Raw genomic sequence first — 13,721 nt, 5'->3', positions numbered from 1 at the left:
TACGAATATGTGTACCGTTACACCCCTAATAGATAGAGAAGCCAAGATACTGGTAGCACTTCTCTTTTACAGGTGCATCTCAATAAATTAGAATATTGTGGAAAAGTTCATTTATTTCAGTAATTCAACTCAAATTGTGAAACTCGTGTATTAAATAAATTCACTGCACACAGACTGAAGTAGTTTAAGTCCTTGGTCCTTTTAATTGTCATGATTTTGGCTCACATTTAACAAAAAACCACCAATTCACTATCTCAACAAATTAGAATACTTCAGAAGACCAATAAAAAAAAATAAAAAAAAAATTGAATTGTTGGCCTTCTGGAAAGTATAACAACTGTAGCCAAATTCCTTGACACGTCTGTGTGTGGTGGCTCTTGATGTCTTGACCCCAGCCTCAGTACATTCCTTGTGAAGTTCACTAAAATTCTTAAATCAATATTGCTTGAGAATCCTCATAAGGCTGCGATTCTCTCGGTTGGTTGTGCATCTTTTTCTTCCACACGTTTTCCTTACACTCAACTTTCTGTTAACATGCTTGGATACAGCACTCTGTGAACAGCCAGCTTCTTTGGCAATGAATGTTTGTGGCTTACCCGCCTTGTGAAGGGTGTCAGTGATTGTCTTGTGGACAACTGTCAGATCAGCAGTCATCCCCATGATTGTATAGCCTAGTGAACCAAACTGAGAGACCATTTTGAAGGCTCAGGAAATGTTTGCAGGTGTTTTGAGTTGATTAGTTGATTGGCATGTCACCATATTCTAATTTGTTGAGAATTGGTGTTTTTGTTAAATGTGAGCCAAAATCATAACAATTAAAAGAACCAAAGACTTAAACTACTTCAGTCTGTGTGCATTGAATTTATTTAATACACGAGTTTCACAATTAAAGTTGAATTACTGAAAAAAAATATTTTTTTTCCATGACATTCTAATTTATTTAGATGCACCTGTAGATGAGTAGTAGCCTGTTGTGTTTCTCGTTTGGATAAAGCGCCTGCTAAATGAATAAATGTATAATGCAAAAACAAGGAAACAATGTGTGAAACAGAGCAGTTCATAAGGGTAAATAAAAAGATAAAAATGATTTAATGACTTAAGTTAAATTATATTCCATATAATTGGCTATATCATTATACTATTTTTCAAGAGTGACAAATAAACAAAATTATGAACAAAATTTATAATTAACTGAGATCCTGCTGCCCACAGTTTTTTGTGTCAACATAGTATAGTATAACACATAAAACAACTCATCACAACCACATATACATAGGTTACATGAAATTATATGTTAATTTATTTATAATTTATACTGTATCTAAAATTTCTAATATTTTAATAATATAATATAATATAATATAATATAATATAATATAATATAATATAATATAATATAATATAATATAATATAATATAATGCCCTTTTACCCCTCTGACCAGCCGCTTCCGGTTGGAGACGTGGCTTACACTTCTGCCATATTGAATCGCGGAGCAGCGCACTGCACACAAATAACAGTTTTATTTTTCTCCACATATCATTTATACAGCCACACAAACGGCGTTTATAAGGTTAAACGCAGAAAACATATTAGACACTGAAAATGGTAAGTATCTTTATTCGTTTATGTACAAACAACTGATTTTGACGACGGGTTCCGGTGTTTCCATGAGAGATTGCTGCTAGCTAATGAAATGAACCGCAGGCTGAGTTATTGCTCGATATGCTTATGAAATCAAGAGAAACTTCAAAATTAGCGTACTGTGAAATTGTTTATTAGCTCAGTGGTAATGTCTGTGTATAATGTCGCTTCTTGAGCTGTTAAAACTCGCTAGTAGGGTCTGTTGTCAGTGTGAAGAGCAGTGACAAATCCTCGGTACACCGCAGGCCTGTGACTTTCTTTACAGCTTCAGACTAGCTTTAGACGTGTCTGTGATAACAAATCAGTTCTGTAAGACTGTGATTAATAACAGTGTGGCTGAATGACTTTATCTAGCCCAGTAGCCCTTTTGTAACATCTGTTGACGTTGTCAGATTGTGTAAGTCTTGAAGCTGCTGGCTTAATTAAAGTTTAAAAATATTGCAATTTATCATGAAAATAACCATTTAGATCAATTCAAACGTTTTGTCTTATTTTTGTCTAATTTGGTAAAGCTGCAGCTAGTAGCCTATGTGTGTTTATGCAAATGGGGATTTGACAAAAAGTTGATTCATATCTGTCAAATAATTTGGAACAGGATAGATTGTTTCAAAGCTTTTGTGTAAAATTGAAGTGAACTAGAATATTTTATTCTCCCAATAATAGAGAGCTTCAGAAAGAAAGAAACCACTCAGGTTTTCATGCAGAAAATAAGAGTAGATGGATAGAAGCTGCATTGTGTGAGTCATCATACTTTCATTTATTATCAGAGTTTTTGTACTGTTGTACAGTTTTATGGAAATGTTAGGTTGATGTCTTAATTGCATGATCTTTACTGTACTTTTCTGCCATATGGATATCACCTTGACGTAGTCATCACCGATAAACTTCTCGTTGATGTAATGTAGAAACTTTAATTTTCTGTGAAGCTGCTTTGCAACACTGTGTATTGCGAAAAGCACTATACAAATAAATGAAAAAAAAAAAAATCACAGAAATCCATTGGTCAGAAAGTGTGGGAAGCCTGTATGATATGTAATCACATTGTTGGTTTTATTAGGCATTTCTCTGATTTGCTTCAGATTGCTTTCGTTACATACAATAGTCAGTCTGTTCTGACAGTTGATTACGTGAAACTAAACAACTTTCTCTAGGGAGATTGGTTCCATCTTTGCTGTTAAGAAGGGCTTTATTCTCAAGTTAAACACGTTATGAATTAAGTACGGTTAACATGAGAGCCAAGTAAAGTTATGTCAATTTTGCTCTTGGAAGGAATGTTAATGCTGAATCTTAGTGGCCTCTTTCCATCAATACATCCAAGTAGTGTGCTGCATTATGCACGTTCCTCTCTGAAGATTACTTCTGCGTTTTTGTAAACGCTCCTTAAAATTCTTGTTGAATAACTCTTCTCCAGGTGCTGTTGGCAGCAGCAGTCTGCACCAAGGCGGGTAAGGCCCTGGTGTCACGGCAGTTTGTTGAGATGACAAGGACGCGAGTGGAAGGTCTGCTGGCTGCTTTCCCCAAACTGATGAACACCGGCAAACAACACACATTTGTGGAGACTGAGAGTGTGCGCTATGTCTACCAGCCTCTAGAGAAGCTCTACATGGTGCTGGTCACCACCAAGAACAGTAACATACTGGAGGACCTGGAGACACTGCGTCTCTTCTCACGCGTGGTATGATAGAAACAGCATACATGATGGAATAACAGGGATGCAAACTTGTCACCTTTCGGTGAAATTTGCCGTTTTGAATTCAAAATCGATCATTTGTGTCATGTAGATCCGGTGAGTTTTAAAAATTTTTTGGGGGTGGGGTCCTTTCTCATCTCAATTCTGTACTCGCTTGAACTCACCCGCTATCAAGCGGTCCTGCTTGTTTTTTACGTGTGGGTGCATGCTCTGGCTTTGCAAGTTTACGTAGTTCTACACATTCGCAGATCTTCCCGTTATAATCAAATGAAAAGAAAGCATACACGGTGTACTTTCACAATATTGGAAATATTTCTGTTTTATACCATGAAGGCGAGCCAGTGGATATCACACAAGCAACGTGCAAACTTTGCGTAAAGGCCCCGATATACTTCAACTGAAGTTCGTTTTCATTCTTCGTTTCGGGACAAAAAGAAGTTTGAAAAGACTGAGTGACGGTATACTGTTAATGAACTTTCCAACACCCCCACGCAGCTGGAGGTGGGGTGTAGATTAATGTAAACGTGTCACGACGCTCGCATGTATCCCCTAAACAAAACAACAATGAAATGAAGAAGTGTAGGCAATCTAGGTGTGAGACGGGCCCCAATGGTCAGAATATTATAGACAAAAGAATAATGTTTAGAAGCAGTTTAGAGTCAAGTATCATGTTTGCAACACAAAAGAACCATAATCAGTCCTTTATGGGAAATGTGAATGGCTCATTATGTGGGAAAAAATATTGGAATCAGTTTGTTACTTTATTTTATTAGTGTTCATTTATTTTATTAAATGGATAAATTGTTTTGATGAAAACAAAGGTTTATTTACTGTATACCCTTTAAATTAGCTTATTAAAAGAAGAACAAGAGCAGCAGTATGGTGTAACATTTATTTGAAATATGTATTTGGTACTTGCTACCTTATATCTTTACTCTTTCCTTTCATTCTTTTCATGGCTTTGGAAAACTTGTCTTGGATGTTTCTCTGCATTGCTTTTTGCATAACTCCGGGTCGTCGACACCAAGCTTCGTTGCAATTTCTTTCTAGGAATGAAATACTGTCTCTACATCTTTAAAGTCTGTCCGCGAGCGATCGTACAGGTGCGGATATATTTGTCCAGCTCAGCTATTCGACACTCCAGTGTATTCAGGAGATGTTGCTCTCCTAAATGACCTCCGCAGAATGAGGAAGGAACCGAGAAAAAAAAATTGCGTGTCAAAGAAGGTGGAGTTTCAGAACACACCCACCGATTGTGTAACCTTCACAGACCAATGGAATCTCAAAGGTGTTTAGGAGCCAAAGCGAACTCCCCCAGAAAGTTTGCTTTGGTGAGCCGTTTCGAACTGCCAAAGCGAACTTCGTTTTGGCCTGAATTTGTTCGAAATGACGCCATATCAGTTCGTTCTTCGATTTCGTTTGAAGTATACCGGGGCCTTAAGAGTTATGCCGGTGAACGTCTTAACCTTGGTCAATTCACTATAGAGAAAGTAAAAAAAAAAAATAATAATATTGTCACTGAGCTTAACGGTGCATATTCTATCAGAGACAACAAGAGACAAATCTACTTCAACATATGCTGATAACGGTATATAACTGTCTTAAATTATTCCATTAATATTTCGCTTGTGGCTCGTGAAGTGAAAAACATAAGAAACGTATTTTGCAAAAAAGTTGTTTTTGAAAATCGTTGCATGAAAATAAAGCTGCTCTTAAATTTCATTGATGACACCAGTGTTAATCATTTTAATTATAGGCCTTTTATTCATTGTGAAAGACCTGTAAAAAAAAAAAAAAAAAAAAAAAAAACTCTTTAAAAAAATTTCAGTGAGGAGTAAGCTAATAACCTAATCTTTTATTATTCTCACAGCGAGTTATGTGTTATGCTATGAAATTATTCCAGGGCAAATTAATTGTAATTTAATAATAAAAGTAACCCTATAATAATAATAATAAGCCTAATAATAACAATGTAACAGGCCTACATTAATTGGAAATGCTAAATCCTCTTAATATTGCCAATATTTATTGCTTTGACAATATCCCTGGCAATAGTATGTAATACGCAGCAACTCAGCATGGGGAGGTTATCGCGGCTTTATTAAATCTTTGAATTTAATCCTAAAAATGTCTAAATATTTAGTGCATAATTTAATTATAATAATACCATTAAAATGAACTTAATTTAAGTATTTAAATAGTTAAGTATTTAAATATTTACCCTTCTAGGCTGTTGGTGTCTGGGCTTATTTGTTTACGTATGTTTTAAATGACATGAGACTTTAAATTTTGTGACTTCCCGCTCTGGCTATACTTCAGTCCTTATGTAATAAATCCAAAAGTTGTGTTAAAAAAAACAAAAACAGAAATGGTAGAGGAGCTAATGAGTGATCCTCTACCGCCATCTACTGGATATTAAAGGTAATTTCATGTCATTTTCATCAGTCTTTGTTTTCCACCAGGAGGCAATTTTCCATGTCATCTTCATGAATGAAATGTGAATATTTAAAGTGAATTTTACTGCACGTCTGTCACCTTTTTCAGCCATGATGAGTTTGCATCCCTGAGTAAAATACTTTTTATGGACAAATTAATTGATTTCATTATTTCTTGATGCATCTCAGTGTTCACGTTTTGGGAAGAAAATTATTTAATAATATTGTATAATTATAACCCTTATTATACTTATATGTGATGTCTTACAGGGAAAATGTGTACCTTAAATTTTTATATTTATATGTATTTTTTTTTTTTTTTTTTTGTAAAAATAAAACTTGTCCATGTTCATTGAAGGTTATTCTGTTAATATCAGAGTTCTCAAAGGAAGCTGACTGATGTGTTAATTTTTCTTATATTTTTTTAGATTCCCGAATATTGTCGTGTCCTGGAGGAGAGTGAGATTTCTGAGCACTGCTTTGACCTCATCTTCGCCTTCGATGAGATTGTTGCCCTCGGTTATAGAGAAAATGTCAACTTGGCCCAGATCCGGACATTTACAGAGATGGACTCTCATGAGGAAAAGGTGTTCCGTGCCGTCAGAGAGGTAGGAAAGACATTTCTTAAGGAATAGCAGTGCACACTTTTGATTGTTATTGTGTATTCAAAGGCTAAAAGTATGCTGCCATCTTTTCTAATTAACAAATCTGGCAATTTCCCAGAAGTCTACAGCAAATAATGACTTTGTAGAAAATTCTCCAGTCTGCTAGACTTGTTTAGCTCAGGTATATGCACTGATGCAAAGGAGGAGGATCAATAAGTTCCTAGAGTGTGAAACAAGCTGCTGTGTGTGGACTTCATAATTAAACATCCCTGATCCCAGCCATGTGTTTGTAGTATATAAATAACATGCTGGCAAGGGCTCTCAGATGAAACTTGATAAATGAAATGCTTTATTTACAATGTAATTTACTACCAATCATCTTTTCTTCACTCTAAACTGCACAATTAATTGTTCATCAGACTCAGGAGCGTGAGGCTAAGGCAGAAATGAGACGGAAGGCTAAAGAGCTTCAGCAGATAAGGCGTGATGTTGAACGTGGAAAGAAGGGACCGGGCTTTGGTGGTTTTGGCAGCTCGGGCATGAGCAGCAGCAACACATCCATCATCACAGACACACTTATCGAGCCTGAGAAACCCAAACCCACCCCTGTACCTGTCAGGTACTGTCATACTCTTAATAGACTACAGCAATATGTAAAAAAATAAAAACCAACAACAGGGTGCAGTTTAATGCCTTTTTGTTTTAGGTCCAGTGGGCCAAGTAAAGCACTTAAACTGGTTGGCAAAGGAAAGGAGGTGGATGACTTTGTGGACAAACTAAAGTCAGAGGGAGAGAATATCATCTTGCCCAGCACAGGCAAAAGACCATCAGAGGCATCCAAATCTCTGCCGCCTCCAGCCCACACAGAGAGGTAATGATATCTCAATGTTTTTATGCAAGAATCATACTGAGTATAGTCAGTAGAACAAAAGTGGCGGCTGTGATCTTATTCAATTAAAATTTGTAGTGCTGTTCATTAATGCACTAAAAATCCATTTTTGTATTTGTAAATGATATGCCACTTTGTGAGGCTTTTCAAATAGACATAGATTTAAAACCTTTGTTTACTACTTACTTAAATTGGTTTCAGATTAAGACCTCTCACATCTCACGTTAGCAGCATGTAAGCAGTACATAGTCTTCTCATTGCCCATGTTAACAATAGCAGCATTCATCCTGTGCGTGTGAGCAGCGTGTCAAGTACAGTTTCAGAACTGAGCCTATTTTTGCTGCTTCTTGCATGCTGAACTCAGCAGACCATATGGTGAAAATGTACTTATTCATCAACACAATGAAGACACATAGGCACCACTTTAAGTCTAACTGAATCTGGATTTAAGCAGTGGTCCTCTTCTCATGTAAATCAGATTGCAAGTTCCCAATGACCCACTCTTGATCTTTTTTTTTTTTCTGTTATTACAGGACAGATAATTACAGATAATCCAGAAATCACTTTATTTTTCAGTATAGAACCACAACTCTGTTATGCACTATTAGGCACCATTTAAGATTTAGCTTAGGATAGGATATGATCATTTTAAAACGCTTGGGTAAATCTTAAAAAACAATTGTCTAATTTTCAGTGTGCATTTGCGAGTGGAGGAGAAGATCACCCTCACGTGTGGCCGTGATGGTGGCCTTCAAAACATGGAAGTGCTTGGTATGATTACTCTCAGAGTGTCTGATGAAAAGAATGGGCGAATTAGGCTGAAAGTCAACAATAATGACAAGAAAGGCGTGCAGTTGCAGGTAAGTTTGTTTTCTAAATGTAGCATCTTTGGCTAATTATAAGAAAACCCCAAATAATCCCAATCTGAAATTATTCTGAAAGTGATGCATCTTTAAAAATAAATAAATGTTTTGCTATAGCTAATTTGTAGTCCGAAAACAAGTACTGAAACTAATATTAACCAATACTAAATGGGAAGAAACTAAACCACAATATATAAACCAAAATAGTATTTTCTAAAACAAAAACAAAAAATCTATAATAAACCTTTAGAAAATGTTCTATGTTTGTAACGCACTTCTAACCTCTTCCTTTTAGACCCATCCAAATGTGGATAAAAAACTTTTCACAGTGGAGTCTGTGATTGGTCTGAAAAACCCAGACAAATCCTTCCCTCTGAAAAGTGACGTGGGTGTGCTGAAGTGGAGGCTACAGACCACAGATGAAGCTCTCATTCCACTAACAAGTCAGTCCTAAACATCTGGTTTACTGTTACCAGTAAATTTAACAGCTTACGTCTCCCCAGTAGTGTCACATGACTTACGCTCATTTAATTTCTATTTGTGCAGTAAACTGCTGGCCCTCTGAGAGTGGTACTGGCTGTGATGTAAACATTGAGTATGAGCTGCAGGATGAATCTCTGGAACTCAATGATGTAGTCATTTCTATCCCTGTACCGTGAGTACAAATTCATAGGCTTTAGTTCAGGCCCTAATTCACACATATTATACACATTTATTAGCATATTAATGCACTTTGTTTCCCCGTGTGTTTAATGAAGCATCTTGAAATTGTTGAGCTTGTTAGTGACATTTGTCTATTGCAACAATTTCATCACAGGTCAGGGGTAGGAGCTCCTGTGATTGGTGATCTAGATGGAGAATATCGCCATGACAGCAGACGGAATGTCCTGGAGTGGTGTCTGCCCGTGATTGATGTGAAGAATAAGACTGGTAGCCTGGAATTCAGCATACCTGGTCAGCCCAATGACTTTTTCCCTGTCAGTGTCTCCTTTGTCTCTAAGGGCAGCTACTGTGACATTCAGGTAAGAAATGAGGTTAATTATAGATTAGGGCAGAACTGGGGTTCTTAAAGGGTTAGTTCACCCAAAAATTAAAATTAGGCTGTGTTTTACTCACCCTGAGGCATCCTAGGTGTATATGACTTTCTTCTTTTAGATGAATCCAATCATAGTTATATTAAAAATTGTCTTTGATCTTTCAAGTGCCTTTCCATAAAAAAAGTGTCTCACATGGCTCCGGGGGGTGAACAAGGGCTCCTGTAGCGAATCGATGCGTTTTTGTAAGAAAAATATTCATATTCAAAACTTAATATTCACTTGAATCTAGCTTGCGCTCACTGTTGTAAACGGAAGCAGTTCCGGGGGAATTACGTATGGGGTCAGCATTGCACATGCGCCGGTGAGTCTCGTGAAAACCAACCAGCGTTCTGACCAAGAACCGGGATGAGATGCGCCTTGTTTATAAGCAGAGGAAGATGCATGCTGAACATAAAACAGTCTTCATAAATATGTCTGAACATTTCGACAGAGAGGATGAGTTGCATTTTTTTTGCCTAGCCTTACTTATGCTGAGTTCACACTGCATGATTCTGAGAAGTCGAGTGCTCGCCGTTGTTTTCACACTGCATAACAATCTGGGGTAGCATTCAGTTGCTGCTGTGTTCACACTGCACGATGGATTGCTGACAGGAGATTTCACACTGCATGACTTTACAATAGGAAGAATCGCCAACCATTGTCTCTGGTTCGCAAACTAATTTTCACAACCAAACGCACGTGAGAAGTGATAAGGAAATAATGCAAGATCACAGTTCTCATGCACGGCAATGATACTTATCTTCGTGACACGAAAGATAAGAAATTGTTGAATAAAGTCATGATTTTTGTTTTCTTTGCATACAAAAAGTATTCTCGTAGCTTCAAAAAATTATGGTTGATGTCACATGGACTATTTTACCGATGTCCTTACTGCTCTTCTGGGTCTTGAACGTGGTAGTTGCATTGCTGTCTATGGAGTGTCAGAAAGCTCTTGGATTTCATCAAAAATATCTTAATTTGTCTTCCGAAGATGAACGAAGGTCTTACAGGTTTGGAACGACATGAGGGTGAACTAACCCTTTAATAATCATTTAAATAATAAAAATGCCATTTCAAAATAAGTAATTAAAAAAACACTGCATATTCTTGTTTCTCTTGACTTGCATCAGAGAACCATGAACATGTGAATGTACTGTCAAATAATTGAAATGTTACCTTTAAATCATGGGGGTACTTAAAGTAAATTATTTTATTTCAAAGGGGTTCAGCTGACAAAAGTTGTTAATTCCTGGGTTAAGGTATTGTTCGATACAGAGAACTGAAATTAGTTATTAGATTAGGATGTCATGTGGACAGTAGATCCTACATTCCGTTCTGTTCTCTCCTGCAGGTCACTAAGGTGTCTCAGGTGGATGGGGACAGCCCGGTTCGGTTCTCCACAGAAACGTCATTTGTGGTCGACAAATATGAAATATTGTAAAAGGAAACCTCACTAACAAAATTACACCCAACTTGACACAGGAACTGATAAATGGACTGAAAACATTCATATAAAAAAAGAAGGGAGAGACATATAAATGGATGGACGATGCAATTTTTTTATCATCTTCAGATCTTCAGCAGTACATTAACAGGATTCCCCTTTTTTTTAAAGTTTTTTTTTCCCCCTGCAAAAGAAAGCAAAGTCAGTTTAGTCTTTGCTGAGAATATTGGCTCCAATTGTAATTGTCCAATTCCCAATTTGGTTCACAAAGCAACCCTCTTTTTAATGGCCAAACCAGTCAGTGAGGGTTAGGGCTAAATGGAGACTGTATCAGGAAGGAGTGGGCTGGTGTAGCTTTATTTATTTGAAGCCATCATGGCAGTATATTTTTGAATTGATGGTTTATATGCCTCCTCTGTAAGGGTACAGTCACGTTGCTTGTGTCTTTTCTCTCAGTTTGTGTTGTTCTAGACATTTATTTTCAATGTGCTAACTTTTTTGAAACACTATAAGATTGTTGTACCTTTCTTTTAATAGCCCTTTCTTCCATTCCGTAGTCAGTTTTGTCTCTTTCTTTGTCACTCAGACTCCTTGTTTTGTCTAAACTATATATTTTATCTCCTGTTTCCATCTGCTGTTAAACATCTGACATGTTTAAGAAGTTTGTGCTTGGATCTTTGTCTAACTCTTGTCTGGCTCTCTGTTCTCCTGTTTTACGTTGTCTTGGTGCAGTAATGCCAGCCTCTAAGGAAATTGAGACTGTAGTACTTTTGTTTTTTTTTTTAACTTTTTTTTTTTTCAGTTCATCATGGACATCTGAGAGCAATTTGACCACCAATTCAATTGGAAAAACATTTAAAGCCATTAACAAATGTGAAATACAGTGAGATGATTTCATTCAAGATGAAATTGCAGTCAGAAAAACTTATTGCTTCAAAAATGAGTGCTCAGTCTGTCTGCTTTATATCATGTTTTCTATTGAAAGCAAAAACTTTAGGCTTGGACTTTCTTACTACTAGAAGGCAGCCTACTCACCATCTGAAATTAGTTGTTAGTGCCCTTCAGTGGAGGATCGGGATCATGTCTGTCTCTTTGACTGTCTGTGATTGTGAGTAGGTTTTTCAGGGAGGGACCTCTGGTCTCCTATCAGCATTATGAGTGGTGCCCAGCCTGCTGAGCCATCATCCCAAACTTCAGTCTCAACCCCAAATGGCCCCTGATGAAGAAAATAGGTCTCCCTTGCTGTCTTGGTTCCCAGTAATGCCTTGAATGTCTCTGCATATTTTGATGAGGGGAATGTCGTATTAAAATGTTTTTATCTTTTTCCATTGTTTTTTGTTTGGTTTTCATGGAATCATAATGTGAATTGGGGAATGGTATAAAGATATCAGAGATTTTTTTTTGTAATCTTGTAAAATAACGAATTAGGGATTCATGATGAAGAACATTCCAGTGTAAACTTTAAAAAAAAAAAAATCATTAAAGAGAATCATCTAAGGAAAAGATCTTTTTGTTATCTGTCCTTCTTTTCGGCAGTGGTCATCACCATGTAAACAATGGTTACAGTTTAAATCATATATGGTCTGGAATACGTGTTTAAGTTTATCTGATTTTAGAATGACATGACTATATAAAATAAGCCCATATTACAGTGCTACTGTATTCACCCAGTCACACATACTTTTTTGAATTACCACACTGAATGATTCATGCTTTTCTGGGTTTTTTTTTTTTCTTCTTTTTTTTTACCATACAACCAGGGGTGGAGAGTTGATGAAAGAGATATATTGGATGTGCTCTTCTCATATGTGATGCAAGAGTTAGAATGACTGGAAGTGAACTGAGTGCCTGTATGATCAAGAGATTATTATTATCTGGATGTCTATATGTTCATTTGGAAATAAAAATTTTGATCCGTCATGTTCAGGAATTAGTTATTTTTCATCCCTCCTTTTTTGGATTAAATACAATGGATCCAGCTGAGTTTCTGAAAGAGCTGCAGAGCTATTCATCTTGTTCAGTCTGTACTGATCCCACTCTTTAAGACCATTTCCAAGAATTTTCCTTTTGTTTACAAACCAAGGACCACAATGGCCCCTAAAAGGGTTCGCTTTCAAGTAAGTTTCCTTTTGATGTGTAATTGAGGAAAAGTCATTTTTCTTTAATGTATATAAATTTAAATTTTGCTAAAAAGCTGTATATATGAAAAGCCTATAGACTATTTAATTTTCGGTTTCATTGTGACAACTTCATATAATGGGTTCAGATGCATCATAAATTATATATTTTCTAATAACTAGGGAAAAACAAGCCACGTTGTCACGTATTACCAGAGCTTGGTTACAAGGGACAAGGCTTACGGTATTTAGATTGAAACGAAATACATTTTCACAACCACCAGAGGTCATGATTTGTTCCATTTCAACTTCTCTGCGTGATGGTTTGTGTTTTGTGTGTGAATGGAAACAGTCACCCCAACTGACACCACTGCCGTGCATCTTTAAAAGTAAAATGTTTTTTTTTTTTCTGCAATGATTTCTATCCTGTTTACTGTATCTCAGGTCATATGATTTAGTGTTTGATTTGATTTAACGTCTGAATTTGGTTGTGGATTTCAGATAAATAACAGGGGAAGAAATCCTTTAGAAAGGAAGATGAAAAGAAATGAGGCAAATGGGTGTTTAACCATGAAATTACATTCCGTGGCTGTTCTAAATATTGATACCTCATACAACACAGTAACGGAAGGAAAAAAGTATTATTTTAACAATATTTAAACTTGAAAAAGCAAATATCTGATAACCCCCAGTGATATACTCCTATCCTGCATTCATACACTAGTGTTTTCAAAATATCCCAATGATCCTGTATTCACAGCTATTTTACGACTTGTCCAGTCACATCCCATCTCAGTCAGTATTTTTTAGACAGATTTGTTAATTAGCATTTTGAGTCCACTAGCTGTTCTTTGCAACTTTACAGCCTTGTAAACTTCCCCAACGTTTCCTGCCCTCTTACATCACACAACGTCCTCTCCAGACATGCGTTGGTGGAATGTCTCATGGGCTGGTTTGGG

At 36.6% G+C, this 13,721-nt stretch overlaps 1 protein-coding gene across 1 annotated transcript; it reads left to right on the top strand.

Annotated features, from left to right (window-relative positions):
• Nucleotides 1-1,449: 1,449 nt before the first annotated feature.
• Nucleotides 1,450-12,150, top strand: arcn1a (archain 1a). Its single transcript, XM_042724081.1, has 10 exons — nucleotides 1,450-1,607; nucleotides 3,055-3,318; nucleotides 6,197-6,376; nucleotides 6,793-6,992; nucleotides 7,080-7,244; nucleotides 7,957-8,122; nucleotides 8,421-8,568; nucleotides 8,672-8,780; nucleotides 8,943-9,147; nucleotides 10,553-12,150. Exons 1-10 carry the CDS (start codon nucleotides 1,605-1,607, stop codon nucleotides 10,640-10,642), a joined length of 1,530 nt encoding a protein of 509 aa, XP_042580015.1. The 5' UTR covers nucleotides 1,450-1,604; the 3' UTR covers nucleotides 10,643-12,150.
• The last annotated feature ends 1,571 nt before the right edge of the window (nucleotides 12,151-13,721 follow it).

Source organism: Cyprinus carpio, chromosome B5, assembly GCF_018340385.1.
Source record: "Cyprinus carpio isolate SPL01 chromosome B5, ASM1834038v1, whole genome shotgun sequence".
NCBI classification, from domain to species: domain Eukaryota; kingdom Metazoa; phylum Chordata; class Actinopteri; order Cypriniformes; family Cyprinidae; genus Cyprinus; species Cyprinus carpio.
The sequence above is the reverse complement of the archived record's forward strand: the minus strand, read 5'-3'. Positions and strand labels throughout refer to the sequence as shown.

What these genes read in the sequence shown, in the direction of transcription:
- arcn1a (XM_042724081.1), top strand. An exon ending in AGAAAGGCGTGCAGTTGCAG is followed by an intron (nt 8,123 to 8,420) that starts GTAAGTTTGTTT and finishes TCTTCCTTTTAG; the next exon opens with ACCCATCCAAATGTGGATAA. An exon ending in GTCATTTCTATCCCTGTACC is followed by an intron (nt 8,781 to 8,942) that starts GTGAGTACAAAT and finishes ATTTCATCACAG; the next exon opens with GTCAGGGGTAGGAGCTCCTG.